At 55.9% G+C, this 25098-nt stretch overlaps 3 protein-coding genes across 10 annotated transcripts in view; all 3 read right to left on the reverse strand.

Annotated features, from left to right (window-relative positions):
- Positions 1–4133: 4133 nt before the first annotated feature.
- Positions 4134–8542, reverse strand: DOK3 (docking protein 3). Its single transcript, XM_090287982.1, has 5 exons — positions 8400–8542; positions 7183–7488; positions 5363–5462; positions 5098–5270; positions 4134–5005 (listed from the first exon to the last, which is right to left on the reverse strand). The coding sequence occupies exons 1-5, from the start codon at positions 8463–8465 to the stop codon at positions 4325–4327; spliced, it is 1326 nt and encodes a 441-aa protein (XP_090144108.1). The 5' UTR covers positions 8466–8542; the 3' UTR covers positions 4134–4324.
- A 1765-nt stretch (positions 8543–10307) lies between these two features.
- Positions 10308–15615, reverse strand: DDX41 (DEAD-box helicase 41). 4 transcript variants are annotated; one of them, XM_090287986.1, is made up of 17 exons: positions 15484–15615; positions 15212–15322; positions 14832–14991; positions 14678–14752; positions 14490–14550; positions 14226–14362; positions 13740–13812; positions 13466–13619; positions 13252–13409; positions 12294–12456; positions 12038–12169; positions 11698–11769; positions 11473–11569; positions 11190–11339; positions 11015–11086; positions 10805–10915; positions 10308–10643 (listed from the first exon to the last, which is right to left on the reverse strand). In XM_090287986.1, exons 5-17 carry the CDS (start codon positions 14543–14545, stop codon positions 10507–10509), a joined length of 1512 nt encoding a protein of 503 aa, XP_090144112.1. In that variant the 5' UTR covers positions 14546–14550; positions 14678–14752; positions 14832–14991; positions 15212–15322; positions 15484–15615; the 3' UTR covers positions 10308–10506. The 4 variants fall into 4 exon arrangements, with proteins under 4 accessions (XP_090144112.1, XP_090144110.1, XP_090144109.1 ...); XM_090287984.1 differs by lacking the exon at positions 15484–15615 and adding an exon at positions 15411–15475 and having other exon boundaries at positions 13252–13388; XM_090287983.1 differs by lacking the exon at positions 15484–15615 and adding an exon at positions 15411–15475.
- A 2859-nt stretch (positions 15616–18474) lies between these two features.
- The window catches only part of FAM193B (family with sequence similarity 193 member B), a 32338-nt gene continuing 25714 nt past the window's right edge, over positions 18475–25098 (reverse strand). For all 5 annotated transcript variants that reach the window (XM_090287990.1, XM_090287988.1, XM_090287989.1 and 2 more), the window contains 4 exons: positions 21714–22731; positions 21530–21605; positions 20579–20676; positions 18475–18877 (listed from right to left, as the gene is read on the reverse strand). In XM_090287990.1, coding sequence (XP_090144116.1) covers positions 20580–20676; positions 21530–21605; positions 21714–22731 — 1191 coding nt within the window. In that variant the 3' untranslated portion in view covers positions 18475–18877; position 20579. The remainder of the gene's footprint in view (positions 18878–20578; positions 20677–21529; positions 21606–21713; positions 22732–25098) is intronic.

The following is a 25098-nucleotide window of genomic DNA, read 5'->3' on the forward strand; positions in this document are numbered from 1 at the left end:
CTCTTAACAGATCTCTCCGTTTCTACCCTTGCCCACTCCAGAATTTTCTCCTCGCAGCAGCCAAAGTGGTATTTTTAAAGTAGAAATCATACGCCATCACTCTTAGCATTTAGCATTCCTAAAACGTTGCACCTAAAATAAAACTAAAGCCCTTAAAATGTACGTGACACTAATAGACTGGTTCAACACCCCCACTGCTCTCCTCCTGGCTCACTCCATTCCAGCCACTCTGTTCCTCAAACACATCAAGCACATTACTGACTGCCTCAGGACATTCTGCTTGAAACATTTCCCCCCAGACATCTAAACAACAGGCTCTCTTGCTTCGTTCAGGTCCCTCTGCTCAGATGCTGCCTCGGAGGGGCCTTCCCTGATCAGGCTATCTAAGACAGCAGCCCCAACACCTCACCTGCATCACGCACTAGTCCCTTATCCTGCTTCATTATTCCCCATGGCGCTTCCATATGATATTATATTAAGTGTTTTTTTCTTCGCTGTCTTTTGTCCCCATTAGCATGTCAGTCCCAGGAGAGTAGGGGCTCCTTTGTCTTATTTACCATTTCCCCAGTGCCTTCACATAGTGAGGATGAAGGAAGAATTAAGAAAGTGAAGGAAGAATTAAGAAAGTGAAACAGCAAATGAGCAAAGGAAGAGAGGTCAGCCTGGGTATCCTGGCAGCTCTCGGGCAGAGAGGACCCCAGCATCCAGTCTGTTGTGCCAGGCTCAAGCCTAGATGAAGCCAGCAGAGCTCCCAGCATAGGCAGCCGGTGTGTAGAAACGGGCCCTGAACTAGGACACAGTGCCCTCTGGTGGCCAGGACCCTTGAAGCTCCAGGGCAAGACCCCTCAAGTCCTGCAGTTTTCCAGACTTTCTCTTCCAGTCTGCTTGGAACCTCAGAACAACTGCCATGAAACAAAGAGCCTAAGATTTTTAATAAAGAAAAGCATGCCAGACTGGGTCACCAGAGTTCTGGGTTCTAGTTCTGGCCATGTCCCTGACTCTCTGGGTAACCTGCAGTGTGAACTGGGATTTGCTCAGCTGGCAAGGGCTGGGCTTGCACTGTGGGGCAGAGGGGTTCCTGCTGCAGCCACCCCTTCTGGGTGCCTCCATTCAGCTTGCTGTATGGCAGGCAGCCTGCTTGCTCATGAGAACACGTTATTATCAGGAGGAGCATCCATGTGTGGGACTGAAATCTGCCTGCATTTCAACTGCGGCTTCCACATCCTTCCAGGCTGCCCCCTGTGGCCACAGACACCCTGAGACAGCACTGCACAGAGCACCTGCCCTCACCCTCCCTGCACATGTGATGTTTGGAGATGCATTTTAGACACCAGAGTCTAGCATCCAGTTGCACTCTTCAGTCCGGAGGTCCAGGGAGAGGTCTGTGGTGAGGCTGTACCTTCAGTCTGCGAGATGTAGAAACTGGATTGGGCTCACTTAGGGCTGCCGTTTCTCAACCCTGGATGCACACTGGGGAACTGAGGAAAATGGCCCTGCCAGACTGAAGCCCCAGCCCCTGGATGTGGGCCCAGGCAAGGACATTTTTTAAAGACTCCATGGGGATTCCATGTGCAGCTAATAGGGAGCTACACTGTGTCTGAGGCCAGAGCCCCAAGCAGAACCTGGGCAGAGGAGGAGGGAAACCAAGTGAAGAGGCGTCTTGAGGAGGGCTGTTGAGGACAGCTGAGAAATGGGGAGATTCCAGGTCACAAAGAGAGTCTGGGTTGCTTTTATTTTGGGGAACAAGGAGGTTGGTGACCCCGATAAAAGTGATGTAATGGAGTGGTGGGCACCACTGGGAGGTGAGAAAGTGGAAATGAGAGGAAATCAACACTTCTTTTGAAGACTTTTTCTGTGAAGAGGAACAGAGAAGTGGAGAGGTGCTGAAGGAGAATTCGAAGTTAAGGAAAAGTTTATCTTACAAATGTGTGGCTGAAAATGATTATGATGAAAACGATGGAATTAATGGGCCAAGGAGAGAGGCAACAGCTCTGTCTGCCTAGCTGTGAGGTGAGAGGAGCCAGGGCCAGGGCACACACATCTTGGGAACAGGAAGGTCAGGAAGGAGCCAGTGCAGGTGCTGGTGCACTTACAGGTGAGGTGGTAGAAAGTGGATGGTGGTCACCTCTTTCTTTTTATATTCTAAATAAACATTCTATTTATTTTTTAAAAAATTTAAAGAGATTTTATTTATTTACTTTTAGAGAGAGGGGAAGGGAGGGAGAAAGAGAGAGAGAAACATCAGTGTGTGGTTGCCTCTTACGCACTCCCAACAGGGGACCGGCTCACAACCCGGGCATGTGCCCTGACTGGGGATCGAACCAGTGACCCTTTTGAGCCACAGCAGCCAGGGCTGATTTCTTAATTTTTCAAAAATAGTTGACATTCAATATTATATTGGTTTAGGTGTGGAGGGTGTGCACCTCTGTTGGATATCTGCAAGGTAGATGGACAGGGAGGGAAGGGAGAAGTTGTGAAGGTCTTGGGGAGGAGGAGTCAGCTACTCTGGGATGCAGAATCTCTGGGCAGCCTATGTGAGGTTTGAGGTCACTTGGTAAAAACAATGCAATCAGTCTGGTTGCACGAATTTCTCTGGCTGCGGGCAGCTGCCAGGCACAGAGGAGAGTTGGGTCCGCCCAAGGCTGGGGCTTTGCTGGACAAATTAGATGGAAGGGGAGAGGAGTGTGAGGGAGTGGAGCACAGAATCTAACTGGGACAAGGATAGAGTGGTGGACAGCAGCCATACGGATAGTCACAGAGGGTTACTCCAGTTCCAGGGAGCGGGGAGGAGCCGTATTGCCACACTAGAGGAAGTGGGCTGGAAGGAGGGAAGGAGGTGGCCAGAGGCAGATGGTTGGAAATAAGATGCTGTCACTCCGAAGTGACGATGGAGTGTCACTGTCATAAAGACAAAGTTCAAGATGTGCCGAAGCCGTGGGCAGCTGAGGCTGAGCTGTGGTCAAGGGGCCAGGAGGCCATATTTTCAGGGCATGCTGCTTGTGCACTTAGAGGCTGCAGGGGTAGTGACAGGAAGTAGAATGAGGGAGGACAATAAGAAGGCACTACAGTCTTCATGAGACCTGCTTGCCCCCCTCTGGGTCAGAGGCTCCTTGGACACAGCAATATCACCAGTGCCTGGCACAGCGTAGGCAGGTGATAAAACATGAATGAATGCATGCTGACTGTGTTGTTTATCTTAAGCCTTGACGGTTGAGGAAACTGAGGCCAGGGCTTCCCCAGAGTGTCTATGCACTTGTGTAGCAGGAGCGGGGTTTATTGTTTTTTAAGATTTTATTTATTTTTAGGGAGGGGGAAGGGAGGGAGACAGAGAGGGAAAGAAACATTGTTGTGTGAGAGATTGGTTGCCTTTCACATGCCCTCAGCTGGGGACCTGGCCTGCAACCCAGGTATGTGCCCTGACTGGGAATTGAACTGGTGACTCTTTGGTTCACAGCCTGGTGCTCAATCCACTGAGCCACACCAACCAGGGCAGGGTTTTTGGGTGTGCATACGTGTTGAGCCCCTTCCACCCACCCCTCCAGCCACCCCTGTCACCTTCTCCCCACCTCCATCACCTCCTCCCCAGCTCAGACCTCCCAGCCTCCAGCTGGGTTCCCTCAGATCAGGCCTCCACACTGCCCCTTCTATGGTTTGACTGTACCTCCACATAGGATGAGACCAAGATCACTGCAGGACAGTCAGGCTTCTCATGCTCAGCCACTAAGTCCCCTCAGCCCCTTGGAGCTCTCTATGTCCATGCTCTTCCCTTCCTCTCTGTGTTCACTATGCCCGCCCTTGGCCTGGGAGCCCCAGGGCCCCCTGCCTGCCTGGTGCAGCCCGGCCTGCCCTTCACAATCCACGCAGAGGGCATCTTGCTCCTCCTCTGCCCAACTGTCCTACTCTGATGCACACGGAGCTGTAATTATCTGCATCCTGCCCACCTGCTGGAGTGGACTAGAGACTACTGGGAACAGAGATCAGGTCCAGGTCATCCATGTCCCTGGAACCCAGCAGAGGGCACTGATGTTTGCTGCAACGGATGTGAGGCAGGGTCTATGTGCCTGTGTGAAGCCCAAGTGCCATTGCCAGGAGTCCAAGTGAGGAGGTGCGGGCTGTGGGCCACAAGGCAGGACCAGGGCGGGAGCTAGAGGCTTTATTCTCAGCACACCTGTACACAGTACGCTGGGGGCTGGCAGGGCTCTTGAGGGGCTTCCTCACAACACCTGCTTTGTCCCTGAGGCCAGAGTGGGTGCAGTGCTGTGTCCCCAGATGTCCATTGTTTGCCCACCCTCTCGTCCCATGCCCCGCCACAGCAGGCAGGCGTTCAGGGCCGGTCACAGGGAACCGGGCCCTTCTTTCGCTCTCGGCTCAGTAGCGTTACCAGCTTGGCCTTGAAGCCCGCTTGAGTACCATGGCGGCCAGAGACCCCGGACTCGTCACTGTTGTTGCCAAGCTCCAGCTCCAGCAGCCGCCTATACTGCGCCTCCAGGCTGCTGTCGGGTGCTGGGCCAGGCCAGCCCAGGTCCTCGCTGTTGTGGTAGATTGGACTGTCCGGGGGACTGCAGGCACCAGGGCGCTCCCGCGCAGGGCCCCCCAGATTGGGTGGTGTGGGGCCAGCTTCCAGCGCACACAGATTCTCATAGAGGTGCTCGCTGGGGACAGGGGGCCCGCTGGCCCGCTTGCACACAGCAGCATACAGCCCGGCCTCCACAGGCAGTGGCGGCAGGCTCTGTGGCCCAGGCTCGGCTAGGCGTGCCCTGCTGGAGCGCAAAGGCTCAGGCCCGGGGGGCAACTCCTCAAGCTCCCCAGGGGGGTCCAGCGAGGGCAGGGAGGTGGCCCGAGGCAGGGGGCAGGGCCGGAGCCCCACCAGCTCAGGCAGCCGCTCCCTCTGGCGAGCAATGGCGGCAGCCACGACCCCACACAGGTCTCGAGCTCGGGGGCTGCTGAAGGCGAAGAGGCCTGCGCCTGAGTCACAGCGGCGGCCAGCTTCAAAGGAGAACACATCCTGGTCGTGGGAGACATGGGTGGGTCAGCAGCCAAGGGGTTTCCCGCTTTCCAGCATCCCCTAATACCCCCACAGCAGGCCCAGTGCCCCACCTTGTCAGAACCAAACTTGCGCAGAAAGTGGTAGGGCCAGGTGTAGAGGGCCTGCGGGCTGGCTGGCTCGCTCAGCTGGATGGCATCTTGGCTCAGCAGCAGGACATAGGACCCCTTCAGCTGGCAGCGGGCAGCTGCCTCTGTCCTCTGCACCACCACTGGAAACTTGTCCACTGTAAGCAGAGGGCACGGCCGCCATGGTTCCCCAGAAGTCCCAGCCCTGCGTGTGGGGGCACTGAAGCTTTCCCTGCACCTCCCGACTCACCTTCCTGCAAGGAGGAGTAGATGGAGTTCTCTTCCATGGGGACCAGGCTCCGCTTAGGAGCCTCTGCCTCCTCCGCTGCAGTGGAATATTCCCCAGTGCCCTGGGGAATGGGTCAAGGTCAGAGATTAGAGTCTCCCACCAAACCACTTCCTGCAACCTTTTCTTGGGGAGAGAGGTCACCTGGGACTCCTGACAAGCAAGTGAATTTGGGGATCTGGTGCCAGTCCCAGCTCTGTCCTGACACACCGCACAGCTCTGGGCACCCCTTGTAGCCAGTTCTCCTCCTACAGTCCTGTCCTTCCCCAAAGGGTGCTGAGAGCTGTCAAGCAGGGACACACAACTGGATGGCCCCCCTCACCCTTGTGTGAGGACAGGGACCAGGCTGGCCCATGTGTGTACCCCACAGCTTAGAGCAGTGAAGGGGCAGGAGCTTCAGGGTTGGAACAAGTCAGCTGGCCACTCACTCCTGGTTCCTTTGCACCCCCAACCACACATCCAGTGCCCTCCCTCCTTCAGGGTGACTCTCAGCACAATGCACCAGGACCTCCCTGGCGCACAGGAGCAGGGCCAGGGCCAAGCACAGCAGGTTCCTCACTGGTGTCCTTTCTCCTGTTAATAGCCTTTCTTTTAATGTAAAAAAAATTTCAAATTAAAAAATTAAATATACAATGTAAAATTTACCATTTTAAAGTGTACAATTCAGTGTTCTGTTTTTTTTAAGTAAAGTCGCAAGGTTGTGCAACCATCACCTTTATCTAGTCCCAGAACTTTTCTTCTCTCCACATGGAAACCTGTACCCATGTCCCATTCCTGCCTGCCCCCAGCCCCTGGCAAACACCAACCTGTTTTCTGTTGCTGTGGGTTTGCCTATTCTGGGTATTCGTATAAATGGAATCATGCAATAGGTGGCTTTTTGTATCTGGCTTCTTTCACTTAGTGTAATGTTTCTGTGGTTCATCCACTGTGTAGTGTAGTGTAGTGTAGTGTGTCAGTACTGCCTTCCTTTCTATGGCGAATAGTATTTCATTGTATGGACAGACCACATCTGGTTTATCTATCATTGGCTGAGGGACACTGGATTGTTTGCACCTTTGGGCTATTGGGAATAGTCCTGCTCTGAATATTCCTGCACAGGTCTTTTTTTGAACATCTGTTTCAATTCTCTTGAGAATTGTTGGGTCACATGGTCACACTTTCACTCATTGAGGAACCCACCAGACTCATTTCCTTGTGGTCCATCAAGCCCTGTTAAGATTGAAAACTCAGTCCCCTAGCTCAACCCCCAGAGACTTCTCCTCTCACTAAGAATAAAACCCTAAACTCTACATGTGGCCTAGGAGCAACTCCCACCAAACTCTCTCCCCTTGGCCTCCTCCTGGGCCCTCCCACTGCTTGCCCTCCAGCCAAATCAAACTCTTCCCTGCCTCCGGGCCTTACTCACGCTGCTACTCCCCCTGTTCAGGACACTCCTGAGACCTCAGTGTTGGAGAAACACTTCTTAGATGTTTGCCTGCTGGGTTGTCCCTGAGGACTCAGGCCTACTGCCCCCTTCTGAGAGGCCTCCTTGGACCATTCTGCCTAATGTCCCCTGGTTCACTCCTGGTCCCACTCCAGCCTTTTATTTCCTCCACAGCACGTTTGGCTATCTAAGATTCGTTCTGTGGTTTCTGGGGTGTTTCCCAGGCTCCTAGGTGCTTGGCAGGTGCTTGGCAGGTGCTTGCTGCGTGACAGGGTGTGAGTGAATACAGGATAGATTAGGTAGGGGTGAGGCAGTACCCTGGACAGCCCCTGGGTGCCCTGCCCGCCCATCCTGTGCTCACCGGGAAGGCCAGCTGGCAGATGGGGGCCACCCACGCCTGGCGGTGCTGTGCGGCCAGCAGGTGGCTGCGCTCGGTGGTGGTGAGCAGGAAGGCACCAGTGTCACGGGGGCAGCTCTCGCAGTCCACGGGCAGCACAGATACGCAGTCAGCCAGGCGGATGACCCGCCGCTCTCCCCGTCGGCTAGGACCTGCTGGCCTGTCCCCAGCTGGTCCCAGGCCACCATCCCGGACCTCCCAGCTCTCCAGTCGTGCCACACCTGATGGGCCCCCTGCATACAGAAGAGCCCACACCTTCCGCCAGGACTTCTGCGGGAGATGAGGACGGGGTGAAGCCCCTCACTGCAGCAGGGCTCAGCAGGAGCCACCCACCACACACTCCTGGCCACCTGGGCTGGCCTCTGCCTCCCCCAATGCCTCAGGGCCTCAGAGAAGGAGGCCTTGCTGTAGCCAGCCTAGTGGGGGTGAGAGCTGTGCTTGGGACCAGTCAGCCCTGGGTGTGAACCCACCCACACTTTCCTGACTGGTACCCCCAGAAGCACTAGTGTCCTGGGCTCTCAAAAGGTCAGGACATGAGATCAGGGCTTCTACTGGATTAGGTCTGTGAACAGACCACGGGACACTGCTGTCATGTTGGTGCCCCTCCCCCCACAAAGGTCACTTGGGCCACAGGACTAGGACTGTGGTGGGAGGGAGGCCTTATTCCCATGATGACAAGGAAGGAAACATGCAAATAGTGTCAAGCAAAGGAAACAGACTGTTTATCTGCCCCTGCAGCAGCTGCAGTTGAGCTGTGGGGGTGCAGGGCTGACTGCCTGAGGAGAGGTGAACCCCCGACTATGTCCTATGACAGGCCGAGAGGAGCTGAGCCCTCTTCTGCAGGGTGGGGCTCCACCTCTGGGGGCTCCTCTAGCTCAGCCCCTGGCCCTCCAAAGGGTGGAAGGCGGTTGGATTAGTCAGCCTTCCAGTTCTGCCCTGCCCCGAGGTTTGGGTTCTTGGCTCCTCCTGACTTATGGCTTCCCCATCTAGAAATGAGGCCAGGTCTCCCTGACCCCACATTCAGGTTCAGCTCACCTGCTCAGGCTGAGGATGAGGCTCTGTCCCACCCCCACCCCTGAGTTTGATCCCCCCATCCTGATTCCCAACCCCATTCTCCCAGGGAGGCTGTCTGAAGCTGGGGTGGAGGCCCACCAATGATCCTGAGCAGCCAGGGTCCCCACCTTGCCAAACTTGATGTGTTGCTGGTAGAGGATGCCGTCCTTGATGGGGGTCTCCAGAGGCTCCATGGCCGCGGCAGGCCCTGGGCCGCCACTCCGAGGGCGTGAGGGGACTGGTGACAGGCTGAGGGGAACTCCTCACACTTCCCCTTCTGGCCACTTCCCCTCCCTCAGTCCTGAGGCAGCTGCTGGCTGGGGGAGGGGAACCCCTCCTTCAATCAAAGAACTAGGATGGGGGGTAGGGGCACCACATATTTCTTCCTAAGGGTCCTGGCTGGCCAAGGTGTCCACCCATGCCTTGCAGGGGCCACAGACCACCTGAGGGCAAGTGACCTGTGCCTGCACCTGAGTCAGGTGGGCGTGAGCACCTGACCCGCAGGTTGGTTCCTCAGTCACAGTCTTTGACCCTTCTCATTTCCCCCAGGGGGCAGCTGTGCACCCTGGGGTTTGGCATTCCTGCAGCCAGTCCCACAAACTGCTTGCTTCCCAACTTGCAACCCTGGTTGGTTGGCTTGTCCTTATCTCAAAAGATTTGTAACACTCACTTGCTCTCTGCCTCTTCACAGCCCCCGCCCAATGCCAGACTGTGTGTCTCCCCTTTGAACCACTGCCCCACCTGGGCCCATGCATCTCTCCCCTTCCTAGGCATTTTCTGGCTCCCACTGCCCTTGGGTCTAGCCTGGGCTTCTCAGCCCCACGCTCTAGGTGTTGAGTCCCGACCCCAGCTCAAGCCCCCAGGGGTCCCCTCACCATTATGCTACTCTGGGCACGGGCTCCCTCTTCCTCTGGGAGGCCTCCCCTGACCACCCCTTGCCTTCTGAGCAGAGGACCCCAGCAGTGAGCCCGTCCTCAGGCATGGCCCTGGCCACAGGAATGCAGGTGGCACACCCCCAATGGGACTGTACACATATATGCTCTCTTTAAGCTTTGCTTCTTGCTAGGGGCTTGTATTTATTTTCCTTTCCCTGCTGGAAACCAGTATCATGACTCTGAATTTTAGAAATCGATCTGAATTCTGTAAACAGCCTCATGTCATTCATTCAATAACAACTCTGGAAAGAAGTGTGTAAACAGGCTGAGGAATATAGTTTGGGGGGTCACATATGGAGTTTAGCTTCTCAGGCAGGAAGCCTTTTCCAAGGGCCTCCCGCACCCGGCTTTGTGCCAAACAGGGACCAGCGGCACAGAGCTGCAGCCTCACACCGGACCTTTGCATTCTGCCATTTCAAAGATGAGGAAATCAAGGCTCAGAAATGTTAAGTAACTTTCTCAAGGCCACACACCAAGTGACAAACATGGCTTGAGCAACTGCTGTCCTGCTGGGATAGGCGTGTGGCCTTGCACACAAGGTGCCTGGCACAGGGGAGGCACCATCAAGGCTGGTCCTCTGCCGACCCCCTGCCAGGTGTTGAAATCCTGGTCCATTTGCCAACAGTCTCGTGACTGCTGCCCACGTCCATCACACCTGGTCTCTCTCTCATTCACCTGTGAGCTGCCCAACAGACAGCCTCACACAGAGCATGCCAGGGAGTGCTTGTAGCCTGAGTGGCAGTCCTGGGTCACCTGCTGCCCCTCAGCAAACAGAGCAGAGGGTTCCCTACCAGGAACAAGTGGCACCAGGAGCTTCATACAGCTGACAAGAGGGAGGCTGGGGGAGGCCTGGAGATTTTGACAGCCAACCAAAGGGATCCAAACACCTTACCAGATTTTCCCATCTACCAATGTGGTGCCTTGAGTCACAAATACAGCTAGCCCAGAGGGGGCCCCAGCTAGATGCCTCTTTCCACAACTTAGGTGACTGGGTGTGGGTGCCCAGGCCCTGCCTCAGAAGGGCTCTGGAGGTGAGAGGGCGAGGCTGCCAGGAAGCAGGGGGCAGGCGAGGTGAATGAAGCACAGAGGCAGGACTAGGGCTGAGACTCCAGAGGCTTGAGCTTTAATGGCAGCAAGAATATGAATTCCAGGGGCACAGAGGGCAGGCAGCCAGGTGCAGCCTGGCTCAGCCGGGGCCAGCTGGGCCGAGGATGCTGACTTCTTGTCTGGAGGGCTAGTGTATGGGAGGCTGCTGGAACCCAGGGACAGAGGCCTCTTGGAGAGGAGGGACAACAGGTGGCTAAAAGTCCATGGAGCTGTGGGCCAGGTAGTCCTTGCGGCCGATGTTGCTGACTTGCTTGGTCTGCATTGCCTCGAGTTTGGGGCAGTCGGTGATCCGATGGCCCAGGCCCCCGCAGAAGGCACAGCCTCGTTCTCCTGGGGGCATGGGGTATGGGGAAATAGGGGTCAGCATGGTGACAGGGCCAGGATCCATGCCCCAGACCGTGCAGCCCCGTCCACTGATGTGCAGTGTGGACTTGTTTCATGGTGTTCCTGTCATGCCCCCAATGGACTACTGCCCCCTGTCCCACAGTTACCTCCGATGTCCAGCATGGACTCATCCCCACAGTGCAGCACTTGTAGCACAGGTGGCACCTTCTGCTTGGCCTCCAGCAGCAGAGCTTTGAGGTCCATCAGCACTGATTCATCTGTGGGGACAGCGGGAACCGTTAGGTCTGATCCTGGATGCTGTAATCAGGACCTGGAGGACTTGGGGACAGCAGAGGTGGCCCTGGCAGTAGACTCACCGCAGGCCTTGTTGATGAAGGTGGTGGCGATGCCTGTGTTTCCTGAGCGTCCGGTGCGTCCAATTCTGTGCACTGCAGGGAGAGGAAACAGCCTCTGGCTCACTGCCAGGCCTGGGGCCCAGCCCACACCCTAGTCCCGCACCCAAGTCCCACACCCCAGTCCCACAGCTCCCACCATAGTTCTCGATCTCCTCAGGCATGTCGTAATTGATGACGTGCTGGATGGCAGGGAAGTCCAGGCCCTTGGAGGCTACGTCTGTGGCCACTAGAACATCCTTCTTGCCCTCTCGGAATGCCTCGATGGCCTTGGTCCGTTCCTCCTGGTCTGGGGAGGGTCAGGCAGGAGCTGTCAGACAGCAGGAGTCTGGGGAGTAGTGGCAAGCCAGCCAGGCAGGGGAATGGTTAGGTGAGGGGCCATTATAGCAGCAGGGTCCATGCTTCGCATGTGCTGTCCTGACCTTTGCCCCCATGGATGGCCACGGCCTCAACCCCCTTGAGTAGGAGGTACTCATGGATGGCGTCCACATCTGCCTTCTTCTCTGCAAAGATGAGCACCTGTCCAGAAAGCCCAACCTGTCACGGGACTGCCTCTGCCCAGCGTCCCCCACCGTTTCCAGTGTGCTGCCCCTTTCCCCTTCCCTCTCATCCTGGGGGCCCTGGGCCAGCCTGGCTGCTACACTCACGGGTGGGGGTGTCTTCTGCAGGCACTCAAGCAGGTACACCATCTTGGCCTCCTCCTTCACATATTCCACTTCCTGCCACCACAGGGGCCAAGTCAGGTGGCCCTGAGAATAGGCTACCAGCCATGGCCATGCTCATAATGCTGGCCAGGTGGTGATTATAAACAAGTCTCTTGCCAGCAAGGGCTAGGCACCCCAAGAATGTTTCCTGCTGAGGGTTGGGGTTTTGAATGAGACCCCAGTGCCCACAAGGTGGACCACCCAGCCACTCTAATCAGCAACTAAGGGGCCTCAGCAGGGCCACCCTCAGTGGCGAGGGTGCCCACCAGGAGAGCTTGCCTACTTGTATGACATCCAGGCTGGCAGCCCCCGCACGCCCCACATTGATTGTGACAGGCTTCACCAGGGCGCTCTTGGCAAAGTTTTGTATCTTCTTAGGCATGGTGGCACTGAAGAGAAGGGTCTGTCGCTGGCCCTGAGGAAGAGGAGAGCTGGGGCTGAGAGCACAGGGTGGGGGGCTGGGGAGGCTGAGCTGCTGGGATAGTGGTTGGGCAGCCCTGATGGTGGCAGGAGTGGCCTGGCCAAGCAGGGATGGGCACCTTAAAGTAGGAGAAGATGGTGCGAATATCGCCCTCGAAGCCCATGTCAATCATGCGGTCAGCCTCGTCCAGGGCCAGGTAGCGACAGATGTCTAGGCTGACCATCTTCTTTTGCAGTAGATCCATGAGGCGCCCAGGGGTGGCCACCATCATGTGCACACCACTGGGGACCAAAGAGGGATGATGAGGTTGGGGCCAGCTGCTCAGCCCTACTTAAAGGCTGGCACTGTGACTTCCACCCTCTGACCTCCTTCCTGTCTCTCCTCACCTATCCCCTCCTCCTTACTCCCACCACCTTGCCCTATGTACAGCATACGTCTCTACTGGAGCAAGATGCAGCTTTCCTGACCAATCTCTATATTCCAGAGCTCTCCCCACCCATGTGGTCACCTCTGCCTGGCATGCCCTTCCCCATTCTCCCGGGTCATTCCTCTTGCTCCTAGATAGGCCACCGCTGGCACTCCCCCAGCTTCCTCTGTAGGCCTGGAAGGGCTCACTTTCCTGGTACACAGAATTCAACTGCTCTGAGTCAACATCTTCCCTAAGACTGGAAATGCCTATCAAACACGGACTGGGTGTGACCTGACTGTGACGACAGACAGCTGGTGATGTCTGCTGAGGACAGCACTGTGTGGCAAGGGTACGGGTCCAGCCCTTCCCAAGTGCCTCAGCCTCCTTGCTGGACCACACACTAAATGACCCTAACCTTCCTGGATATCCCAGGTCCCACCTCTGGGCCTTCTGTCTAGAATGCCTGATCCCTTGACTTTCCAGATGCCTCTGTTTCATCTGCTGTGTTCCCATATTCCCTCACCACATCCGATCCCACCCCAACCAATCTCTTCATGAGACTAGAGACTCCTTTAAATTAGGCCCCTGTAGGGACCTGCAGAGTAGCTAAAGCAAAGGACTCTAGGGGCTGTGCGGAGGCTCTAGGGGAAGGACTTCTCATGCTCACTGTCGGATGGTCTCCATCTGCTCTTTGACAGACATGCCCCCAATGCAGAGCGCGCAGCGCAGGAGTGGCGAGCTGTCCTCCTGCAGCAGGTGACAGTAGTACTCCAGGATGCCATGGGTCTGCCGGGCCAGTTCTCGCTGCAGATACAGGGAGAGGGGCTGGTATCAGGGGACAGTCTCATTGGTGCCCTGCCCTCCAGGCCAGCCGATCTTACCGAGGGGCAGATAATGAGTCCATAGGGCCCTTCACGCTTGGAGAAAGGTAACCTCTTCTCTTGTTCTAGGCAGAACATGATGACGGGCAAAGTGAACACCAGCGTCTTGCCTGAGCCTGTAAAGGCGATGCCTATCATGTCCCGGCCAGACAGACTGTTGGCAGAAGACAGGCCTGCAGGTGAGGTTCAGCAGAATACATCCAGGGACTGCTTCTCCAGCTGGACATCTGCTCCTGCCCGTCCACCCTCCTTCAGGTCCCAGGTCTACACTTACATGGTGGGGATGCCCTGGATCTGAATAGGTGTTGGGTGATGGATGCCCTTCTTCTTCAGGCCTCTCAGGATGGCTATGGAAAACAACCCTAACATCATGCATGTGTCTCACAGGTACTTTAGCAGGGCCCAGAGCCTGTAAAACTGGCCCTATTTCCCGCAAGCTACAGATAATGAAATTGAGGTCCAAAACACGAGGGAAAGAAAGACTGACAGACAGACCTGTTCAAAGCCGCTAGGCTAAGTGCAGGCAGGATTCACATCCAGATCTAAGGTCAGTTTCACGTGCCCAATGGAGGTCCCTAATGGCACACAACATGAAGTATGTTCAGCTGGCACAACTGAAAAAGGAGCCTAAAGAAACCCCTCCTCAAACCCTTCCATCCCCACAGGCTATGCTGCAGCTGCTGAGTTCAGTGCGGGCCAGGACACAGCCTCACAGATGTTTGCCTGTCCAAGTGTGGTGCCTCCCCCACTCGTCACGTACCTGCAGGAAACTTCATCTCCTTGAAGCTCTTGATGGGTGGTGGGATACCATCTCCTTCCACCAGGATGTGATACTTCTTCCGTACTCGCTCATGTCGCTCTTCAGACATGCTCAGAACGTAACGGGGAGGTGTCCAACTGTGAGAAGGTGGTAGGGGTCAAGAAAGGCACTGGGCATAGCTGGTTCTGGCATGTCCCTGTCAATCTCAGCCACATACTGTTCTAAGTAAGACTAGCTGCTTTTCCACAGACTGTAAAGACGCACCTGGTTTTGATTGGATCGTCGTATGTGATTCCCTTAGCCATCTCCTTCACTGACATCAAGGCTGAGAAGAAAGAAGTGGCTCAGGGCTGACTTCTGCTTCCCAGAGGCCGGGCCCCTTGAGATACAACAGGCCTGGGCTTGTGGAGGAGGCTCAGTCCACCTCCGCCCTGCCCCAGCTACAGCCATACCTCGGCCCTCAGCAACACTCTCCAGGATCTTCTCCTCTTCCTTTAGCTGCTTTTCCTTGGCAGACTCCTTGCGGGCTGAGAAAAAATGCAGACAGTGTCAGAGCAATGCCAAAGCGGTGCACCAAGCCGGGCCTCCAGCCGCCGCTGGGCTCACCTTCCGCCTTCTCTTTGAGGTGCTGGTGCTGATCCAGGAGGCTGACGTTGGACTGAGGGCCCAGCGGGATGTCGTCCTCATCTCCCCGGTAGTCACTGCCACTGTCCTGCTGCTCCTCCTCCGCAGCTCCCTTGCGTCTTCGCTGCAGCAGCTTCTGGAGCTGAGATTCCACCAGCGTCTCTCAGAGCCGAGCCCAACACAGAGAAGGGGATCGCGCCCAGGATCGTACCCCGAGGTGCAGAGCCGCTCTACCCTGAGATGAGGTCGCCAGTGCCTCTGTGCCTGGGGGCCACGCTCCCGGGTACTGACACCTCCCGTCCCCGTCGCCATGCGAGACCCCATCCCCTACCCCCATTGCTCCTGCGCCCCCAAGCTCTCACCAGCAGCTGCCGGCGCTGTCGCAAAGGCACATAGGGCACATAGTCCTCGTCGTCCTCATCTTCCGCCTCGGAAGGGCTCCCTGCGGCAGTCGCCTCATCGGCACGAGCCCGCTGCGGAGACACAACAGTCAAGCCCAGCCCCCCTCCCCGTCTTAACTGCAGCTCTCCACCCGCGCGAACCCCACCGCTTCGCTCCCACCTTCCGCTCGGGTTCCGACTCCTCCATCTATTTCTGCACACAAGCGCCCCACGGCAAAAAAGCCCCGCCTTACCTCTGAGATCCAACCAGATGCGAAGGAGGGGCCGTCGGCGCCTAGCAACGACTTCTGAGTGCCGGATCGCGCCAAGGGACATACTTTCTTCTGAGCCTCTGTCCTGAGGCGCGGCGTTAACGCTCTCCGTGTGGCTACGCAGCTGAAGCCAGAGCTGAAAGCGAAAGCGTCAGGCAAAGCATTGTGGGATGCTGGAGGATTTGGAGCCTGCGCTAAAGGCTCAATCCAAGCCCGGGGGCGGTGCAGGCGTCCCGAGTGGAGCCGCGGGCCCCGCCAGCTGCCCAGCCTCGCTCAGGGCTTCACGTCACCGGCGCGCCCCCGCGGGGGACACTGCGCCCTCTAGTGGCTGGGGAACTCTCGCCGCAGGGCCGAGGCGGCAGAGTGCGGTTTGCGGAATAAATGACTCAAGCACTGCAGCTCTGAGTCGTGGCCTCATCTGTGAGACATTGATGTTCAGAGTAGAGAGGGGTAAATAAAAATGCTGATGATGGTGGTTTTTAACTGAGGATCTGTGCATGTGTAAGCGATTATTGTACAATGTTCTAATAGAGCTCACAGGAAACCTGAGGATTCGAGGAGACACTGGATCTGAGCTTCCAGGGAGGTGTGGGTCTCAGAGCGGGAAATGGGGAGGAGAGGAAGAGGCCTCCTGACAGAGGTTCAGCCGGAGGGGCCTAGCCACCTGCAAGTGCAGATCCCCAGGGAATAGTGATCCCTGAGCCCGCATGGAGCCGGTTAGTCAGAGGAAGGGCTGGAGAGGAAAATGGGCCCAGAGCATGCAGGGCTGTGGCTGTCAGAGTGATTTTGTCACTGGAGACCTTTGAGAGAGGAGTGAGGGGCCAGTGTTGTCTGTTCTTTCTTCATATATTCAACATGAGCATGTGCTGGGCACTGTGCCGTGCTGAAGCAGATAAAAGATGAGCAAGACACAAACCTGGCTTGTGAGATTATGGGTTTGTTGAGGAGACAGAAAATATAAGTCTTGAGTAGTATCAAAAGACATGGTACCACTTTGGGAATTATCACAAAGGCAGGGCAAACTGATTCTCATAGTAAAAGTGGCTTCTCAACTGGGAAGTGAAGAATGAGCAGGGATTTATGAAGGAAGTATAATCTGGTAAGTGTCGCTGGTTCGATCTTCCAGTCAGGGCACATCAGAGAAGGAAAACTCTGATTCCAAAAAACCTCCGCTGCCTTGCGGCATACCTCTTCAGGGGAAAGGCTAAGGGAGTAAACCCCGACAGAAAATCCGGAGCCGGAGTCCCTAAGGCGGTTTGACGTTGTATTCAACACTGGCAACTCCTGCGGCGCACCTGAAGCCAAGCTGTATCGACTCCGTCTTTCCCTTGGACCCTTCAGCTGCGAAGAGAGGGGGGGTCTGCTGCATGGGCAATAGCAGACCCTCCATATTACCCTGCCCAGGCTCTGTAGCTTCAGCGTCATCGCAAGATGTCAATTCAACACGGGAGGAGACAGATACGATGTCACTCCCGAGTCGGACTGCACAGCCATTCTCGGCGGTGCAGATGGACTCTTAAGAAGCTACACCATCGTCTCTCGAGACGGACGGCTGCCGACGACGACGACGACGATAATCTGGGAAGAGGGGAACTATGTGAGCAAAAGTCAGGAGATCTAAGGGTGCCAGGCCCAGCTGCAAACTGAGGTGGTAGGTGTGGCTGGAGCAAGTGCTGGAGGTAGAGGCCAGGCATAAGGAGCCCAGGACGCCACTCACAGAAGTCATGTCTGTAGGAAAACTGCTGCTTCAGTAAGACCTGTAGTTTTCAAATGAGGCAGTATTCTAGATAGCTGTGCCAATTCAAATGCAGGACAGGAGGCCAGTGCAAGTTCAAGGGTGAGAGGAACACAGGTAATAAATGTACAGAAAAAGGTTTCACAGGGGAGTATCCATGCTTCCTTGGGGATTGGGAAAGGCCAGGGGCCAGGAACTGTGCACTTGAGAGCAACGCTGATTCCCTTTAGGAGAGGAAGCCAGCACTGACTGCCGGCCAATGGTGCAGCTCAACCAAGTGGGGATGGGGAGGGAGGAGGGAGTGTTTTTTTTTTTTTAAAGATTTTATTTTCAGAGGGAGAGAAACTTCAGTGTGTGGTTGCCTCTCACAGGCCCCCAACTGAGGACCTGGACTGCAACCCAGGCATGTGCCCTGACTGGGAATCAAACCGGTGACCTTTTGGTTTGCAGGCCAGTTCTTAATCCACTGAGCCACACCAGCCAGGGTGGGAGTGGTTTCTGATCCTGCTCAACACTTCAAAAAGGGATCTTAGTGTTTTTATGTCCACTACCTCAATCACTCCCCCCTGAGCTCAAACTAAGAGTTGGGACACACACATCTGAGGCATTTTTAGCAAATATATATTAAAACCTGAATTTACAAACCAGATTTACTTGCTGGGGGAAGGGGGGGAGGGTGAAGTAGTTAGCTTTACTTTACAGAAGGGTTCATTATCCTCTTAACTCTCAAGTATTTAAGCTACATCTCATTCCCATCGGAAAGTCAGATCCAATTTATAAAATCTCCATCTACCCATCTACTACCGTCCCACTACCCCAAACACCCAGGCTACAGGTGTGCTGCCCATAATGTACCCAAGCCTTCCCATATCAGCTACCCACAGACCAACTTCCATTCCTCTAATCCACCCATTTTACAGAGGCAGAAACAGGGCTGCTCCCATTTGAGGCCCCCTAACAGGAGGAAAGGGCCCAGAGACTGCAGTCACATGGGCCCATGCTCTCTCAACCAGGCTGAAATCACTACAGCCTTCGCTGTCTTATCTTTAGTTTCATTTATAAAAGTCCCATTTAACAGTCCCACTCAAACCAACTGCAATTAGGTGGAGACAATGCTGCCAAGTCATTGATACACAGCATGTACCTAACATGGTTAGTGACTACAACAGGCCCCATGCTTCTGATCACTTCCCTCACCTCCACCCTGACCCAGCCCAGCAGGTGACCAACACACAGACTCTGTGTCCAAATGTTGCTTTATCTTTCGGCTGGAAAGATCTTCACAGTATCAAAAGTAAAGAATTAAAAAAAAACCAAACAAAAAAAACAAAACAAAACAAAAAACCAAACACAAAAAGAGCAGTGTTGGGCCAGCAGTACCATCAGCCCCGCTGCCCACAGGCCAGCCCAGCCCCCGGGGCTCTGAGTGTGGAGGCTGCATAGCACCAGGAGGTGGCTCTGTGGAGGTCCTGAGGGGCCCCTGCCCAGCTCTGCATCCACTCAGCTTCTGGTTGGTCCGGATGGTGGGAGCAGGGTGGGGCTTGGGCAGGTGGATGGGATATGGAGGAGGAAGAAACTGTAGACCTTCAGCTGGCAGATGGGCATCTCAGGAGTGCCTGAAGACGATGGACCCAGCAGGGGCTGAGGAAACAGAAGGGCATGGCCACATGGTGAGCAACGGCCTTCCCAGGCCAGCTCTGGGTTTCCATGGGTCTCCGCAGGGCAGGAACAGTTGTCTCCTACTTTTGCTCCCACTGACTTTCTCAGTCCCCTCCAGCAGAGCATGAAAGTTAAGACCCTGCCAGGAAACATGGCCACAGCCCTGGCATTCTACCCACAGGTGAAACGTCACCCTAGATCACGAGGAACATGGCACCATCCCCAAGGAGTCCCCAGCTCTCTGTGGCAGTATGCTGTCCCAGGCCAGCGTGGTGACAGGCAGGGGACAGGCAACCTCTGTGCCCAGATGCACAGCCCAGGCTGGGCCCAAGTCCGTGCCAGCAGCACTACGTTCTCTCACACTCAGGGCTCCCAGCCCTGCTCTGAGGAGGCGAAAGGTCAAAGGAGACGGGGAGGGAGCATCTCCTGTCTTGGGAGAGAGATCAGCCAAAGAGACATAATATGGCTGGAGGTTTCCTGGATGACAGGGGAACTGGGCCTGTGGGAGGAGATGCACACCTTTTTCTCAGAAGGGGCAACAGGTGAAAGTGGGGTCCCTGCTACTCCTGGCTCCCGTGGAGGTGGAAAAGACAGGCAAGAGGGCACCCTGACCTGGCAGAAGCTCTTGGGGGTGTGAACATCTCAGACTGGCAAAAGATCAGGGAGCCCAGACCCTCAGAGCAGCAGGGCTGAGGCAGGACTGAGGCGGGTCTGAGGACAGCTGAGGCTCCAGGGCAGCACAAGGGTGCACAGGGATCTCATCCCCAGACGGTGCCCCTGGGGAGCTGGGGCCAACAGCAAATGTGGGGGATCCTGACCCAAAATGGGAAAGCAGACAGACTCAGCCAAGGACCCAGGAAGTCTACTGCTCTGGCACTGGAAAGGGGAGGAGGAGGGCAGGGGAGCTCAGCTTGCCTGCCCCGGCATCCTGTTGCCGTAAGGGTACTGTGTGGTTGCCAACCAGAAGAGGCCTGACCCGGAGATGCAGCTCAGGGTCAAGACACGCACTGAGCACAGCATCACAGCCTGCCTGCCGGCACCCCTTCGCTTTTATACTACGGTTCTCAGTCCAGAGCACCACTGGTCAATAACGCAGACAAAAGGGACTGTACTGGTGGCTGGAAGGGGTGGCCAAAGGCCAGCTGGGGGCCAGGTCTCTCCTGTCAGGGGAAGCTTCCCTATCAATTTCCTCACAGAACCTATCCTGTCTTGAAAGAGAGGCTCACCAACTCCTCTGTGCCTAAACGACCTCTAAGGCCTTGGCCCAGCTTGGCGGTGCCTCGCTGCTCCCTCAGGGCTGACCCTGGTAGCCTGCATGGAGGAGCCAGGACCAGCAAGTGAGATTCAACCCCGAGGCTGATGTCAGGGGTGGGGGCAGCCCTCTGGGGCCCGAGTTGGGAAGTAGAGGTCTGTCGGAGATACCCTAGGGATGGCAGTGCAGGAAGGGGTCCTTACGAACATGGACAGGGTTCAAAAGAGGGCCTGGCCCAGGGAGGAGCGATGAAGGGGCAGAGCCTGTGCCTCTGGAGAGCACAGGCTGCTGTGCCGTCACTGCGGAGGTGCAGGGGCCAGGGGTCCAAGTCCTCAGTCCAGCTCCCTGTGCTTCAGAGCATGCAATGGTCTGGTGGACACAGGAGCTGGCAGAGCACTGGGAAGGATACATGTGCTGCCGGGGGTCTCTACCTCACTGTGCTGTGCTGGGAGTGGTTTTCTTGAGGCTGAAGTTGGTCCAGTTCACAGCAACTTTCTGACGTGTTTGCTTTGCGGAATCCAAACAGAATCTGTCAGGTTTGGGGGGGCGACAGAGCAGAAGCACAATCAGAGACTGCCCCCTACCTACTGGACCTCTCTCCTAGATCTATGTGTCCTGGTCTCTAAAGCCAGGTCAGCTCGGCACAAGCCCCCCAGCTCCTGGGCACTGGGAACTGTGTTGGTGGGGGGCTATCTGGATGGGGCACCCACAGGCCCAGGGAACAATGTATGAAGAGAGCTGATACTGCCTTAGGATACTGCCCCCTCCCCAGCTGGTATTTCACTCCAGACATACTGGGCTGCCTTCTGTTCCCCGGAGGGCATCGTGCTTCTTGCACCCTCAAACCCTTGTATGTGCTGACCCTGCTGCCACAAACATCCTTTCGGTTTGCCAGGCCCACTCATTCCTATTCCTCTAGTTTCAGCCTGGTTACCTCTCCTTCTCAGAGGGCTGCCCTGGCCGCCACACCCTGCAGCTTGGTCTTCTAGCCACCGCCAGCTCTACCCCCTTCCCTGTGATAGCGCTGATTACCAGACTGTGTGTTTAAGTTTCCTCCCCACCTAGCCTGGCTGATTCACTTCTGCCCCAGAGCTCAGACCAGGCAGAGCAGAGGAAATACAGGGGAACAAATGAAGTGAACGAAGCTGGAAAAAACCCTGGTTTTTAAGGATCTGACACACATGCCTCCTTCACTGGGTCCCGGGCACCTTCCCAAGTGCCCTGTCCTGCCAAGCAGCTGCCTGGGTGCCAGGATGGAGGCCTGGAGGGAAAAAGCCAGGGCAGGGTGGGGGGAGGCTCGACACCCAAGGGCTCAGGGCCAAGGAACAGACCCTTATGAAAGATCTGGGTGTGGGCAGGACAGTGGGTGGCCCTACACCTACCTCTTGAAGTATTCCACTTCCCGGTCAGTCTCATCCATCTCCATCCCATCCATGTCCTTGGGCAGGAACACGTCGTCTAGGAAGACACAGCCAGGAGGGCTCAGTGCCCGCAGCCGGGCCAGCACTGCCCTCCACCCCGTGGATGGGCAGGGTGGGGGTCAGCCACCGTTCCTGGTGCACTCACCCAAGGAGGCGGCAGACTTCTGCTTGTTGCGGCTGCGGCGGCTGCGGCCCTTGCCCTGCAACAAGATCTGTGGCCTTGCTGGGCCGGGGGGCTGTACAGACTCTTGTTGTGGAGGCTGTGCCTTGGCCTCACCTGGCCAGTTCCGCCAGGAGCTGCCCTTCTTGTCAGCTTTGGGGCTGCTCGCCAAGCCTGGTCCTGGACGGCTCCCTTGGCCCCCTTCTCCTGCCTCAGCACAGCTGCCCACCCTGGGAGGCTCTGGGGTCTTGCCTGGCTGTTTGGGGCTGGAGGTCTGTCTCTTAGCACCAGCAGCCTCCAGGCTGGCTGCAGACTGGGGGGCGGGACTTGCCTCACTCTTCTTGGCCTGGCCACCCTGTCGTTTGCCTTTCTGAAGCTTCCCACCTGAGGCCACAGGCTCAGGCAGCTCCTGCTTGCAACTAGGAACTTCCTTTGGGCTTGGTTCCTCAGAGCTGGTGTTGCCTGGCTTGGGTGTTTTGACCCAGATCACCCGGGACAGGTTGGGCACAGTGTTGAGTCTCCTCACTAGCCCGTTCTCGGGGATGACACCAGGAGGGGGGCCCCTCACCTCTGTCCATGGTGGCTGGGGGCCTCTCGTTTCTGCCCATGGTGGGGCTGACTCGCTTGGAGCTTGTAACGTGTGGTTCCGAGGGGAGCCCAAAGTCAAAGGGGACAGGTCAAGGTTGATGTCAGGCTGGTGCTCTGAGGAGCCGTTGAGTTTCAAGAGGGGTAGACTCTGGGTCTCTGGCTCAGCAGCCCTCTCCTTAGAGAAGCCACTGCTCTCCACACCAAGCTCATACACACTGAAGCTGGCATGGATGGAGTCCTTGACAGTGTTCCTGATCTCCTGCAGCCGGCTGCTCAGGAAGCTGTTGACCCGATCCAATTCCTGGTCAGGCCACTCCAGAAGCCTCTCCCTGGCAGACATCAGCTCCCGGCTTCCAGAAACACCACGATTCACTTGCTTTAGAGCTTCTGCTGCCAACTGGGCCTTCTCCTTTTCCTGCCAATATAAGAGGCAGTTTCAGCAAGGGCCTGGCAGCTACTAGGCACAATGTGACACCTGACACACCAGCCTGGGGGCCAGCTCTGCCACTACCTCACTGGAGGCAGGGCCCTGCAACCCTGGCCTGCCCACCCACCCTGCGGGAGTGACGAGGGAGAGCAATTGGACAGGTTTACGTCCTGGGAATGGCGGCAGTCAGGCCCAGAGGACAAGGTTTTCACAGCTTGTTTGTTCAGAGCCCAGTGTCTGGTCCTAGGGTGTAAGAAGGCTAGACTCAAAGGAGTGGAAACACAGCTCAGAGAATCTTGCCTGAGCTTGAGCAAGCCACCTATTGGTTGAGTCTCGGTGGACTTGACAAAATGGGGACAATAATTCTGGAGCTGAGACCAAAGTGGGGACACGTGTGAGGAAGATGGCTGCTGCAGAGGCACCTCTAGTTCTGCAGGCTTCAGAGAAGAGCTGTGTCATAATGTGGGTCTCCCAGGAAGGGACACATGGGACTGAGATTGCCGTGGTAGGCCAGACTGCTCTAGGTGGCCTGAAATGTGTGCCCTCCTGATGCCATGTACAGCCACTAAAGAAGGCCAAGTCTCATAGAAAGGCCATTCCCTGCACAGATGGCCTCAAGCAGTCAACACCACGCCTGAAGTGTGCCCACAGAATACAGTGGACAGCCACCTGGGACCCCAGGACAAGTCCTAAAAGCAGCCCCTTTGTCCAGGGGAGGCCTGGGAGGCTGGACCTTACCATCAGTGTTGACAGAGACAGATCTGGATATTGAAAAGGGAAGTCTGTGGGCTGAGTCACCCCATCCCTGTGCCCATCTCCAAGCCATCGGCAGGCCATGGAGGCCTTTAGAGGGAGACAGGAGACAGATGTCAAACATCTATAGGTGGTGGTAGTGGCAGTGTGCCAGGGGCTGGACAACTCCCACAATTCCACCTATTTCCAGCTGATTTGGGACTGAAGGGGAGAAAAAGGAAAGTGGAGAGAGAGAAGAGGGCCTGCCATCCCCACAGAATCTACTTAGAAGAGGGTGACCCTGTGACCCAGAGGGTACACGTGTTACTCTCTCATCTGTCTTTGAACACTGGCTCCACAACTGACCAGGACCACAACAGTGGGACCTTGGACAAACCACTTCTTCTTTTTGAACCTCACTACTCCCATTTGTAAATTTGGGAGAAAAACAGCCTGCCTATGCCTTATAGGGTTGCTAGGAGGACACACCTGAGAGGGTGTTTGTTCCTTTCCCTGGGAATGAGTAAGGCTGCGCCTTGGCGCTGTGCTGCTCAGGCGAGGGAGCTTGTCCAGCCATGCACCATGGAGTTCAGGGCCACAGGCAGAGCGCTGCGGCCATGGGGATGCATGAAGGGTTAGAAGGCCCTTCTCTTCACTCCTCACCTGCACCAGAACACCTTTGCTTTTGTCAGAACCTGAACTCCATGGAAGATTCCATTTGCAGAAGAGAACTCTGCTGCTTAACAAAGGTGTCTGAAAACTAGTACAGAGGGAGCAATATAGAACCACAAACAACTTTAGTGGCGAGAAGGGGAAAACACAATGCATTTTCTGCTGGGCACCATGAGCTCAGTACGTCCCAGCAATTGTCACATTTAATCGTCACAAGTGCCCTTGTTGCATCATTATGCTCAATTTACAGATGAGGACACTTGACTTTGGGAAGAATAAGGAACTGGCCCAAGGTTACATGGCTAGTAAGTGGCAGCTGAGACAGCACACCCAACTGTGGTCTGCAGAAGTTCTCATGCTTTTCAATCCTGAAAATCATTTCGTGATCATCGGCTTGGAGGCCCTGGGCTGGGTTCTGAGAACTCAGCTGAGCAGCACTCTCTGCTCACCAACTATGCTGGGGGAGACAGACATACAAACAGGTTGTTTAATTCTGGGTGACAGGGATAGGAGCCATAGGGAAGCAAGCACAGGATGGTCTGGGAACACTGACCGGACCATCAGGTAGTGTTTCCCAGGGGCAACAAGGTTTCTCTGAGCATGAAGAGGGAGGGGGATTACCCTGGAGAGAGGGAGACAAGCGCTTTCCAGATAGAAGAGCAAGTGGGAAGGCTGCGAAAAGGAAAAGCACATGATCTTTAGGGAATGAAAACCACTGAGAGGTACAGCTAGAGCCCAGATTTCTTTTGGGGGATGGGACTGGGCAAGAAGGCCAGAAGGGGCAGGTTGAGATGGAGCTGGCAAGCTAAGCAGTGGCTAGATTCTGAAGAGCATGCAGGCCACACCTGGGTCTGGGTTCAGTCCTGAGGGCAACGTTCAGCCACTGAAGGCTTTTTAAGCAGTGGCCATAGGGCGGGGGGAAGTGGATGATTTGAGCTCCCTGGGAGGTAC

This window comes from Furipterus horrens, unplaced genomic scaffold (genome assembly GCF_987537825.1).
Source record: "Furipterus horrens unplaced genomic scaffold, mFurHor1.1.pri manual_scaffold_10, whole genome shotgun sequence".
In the NCBI taxonomy this organism is placed as follows: Eukaryota; Metazoa; Chordata; class Mammalia; order Chiroptera; family Furipteridae; genus Furipterus; species Furipterus horrens.

Coding starts and splice junctions, on each gene's coding strand:
- DOK3 (XM_090287982.1), bottom strand. CDS start 8,465: ATGGAGCCTCTGGAGACCCCCATCAAGGACGGCATCCTCTACCAGCAA. Junction 7,489..8,399: donor AACACATCAAGTTTGGCAAG/GTGGGGACCCTG, acceptor CATCTCCCGCAG/AAGTCCTGGCGGAAGGTGTG. Junction 5,006..5,097: donor GCAAGTTTGGTTCTGACAAG/GTGGGGCACTGG, acceptor TCCCACGACCAG/GATGTGTTCTCCTTTGAAGC.
- DDX41 (XM_090287983.1), bottom strand. CDS start 15,437: ATGGAGGAGTCGGAACCCGAGCGGAAG. Junction 10,916..11,014: donor CTTCATCAACAAGGCCTGCG/GTGAGTCTACTG, acceptor CTGTCCCCACAG/ATGAATCAGTGCTGATGGAC. Junction 10,644..10,804: donor GTCCATGCTGGACATCGGAG/GTAACTGTGGGA, acceptor CCATGCCCCCAG/GAGAACGAGGCTGTGCCTTC.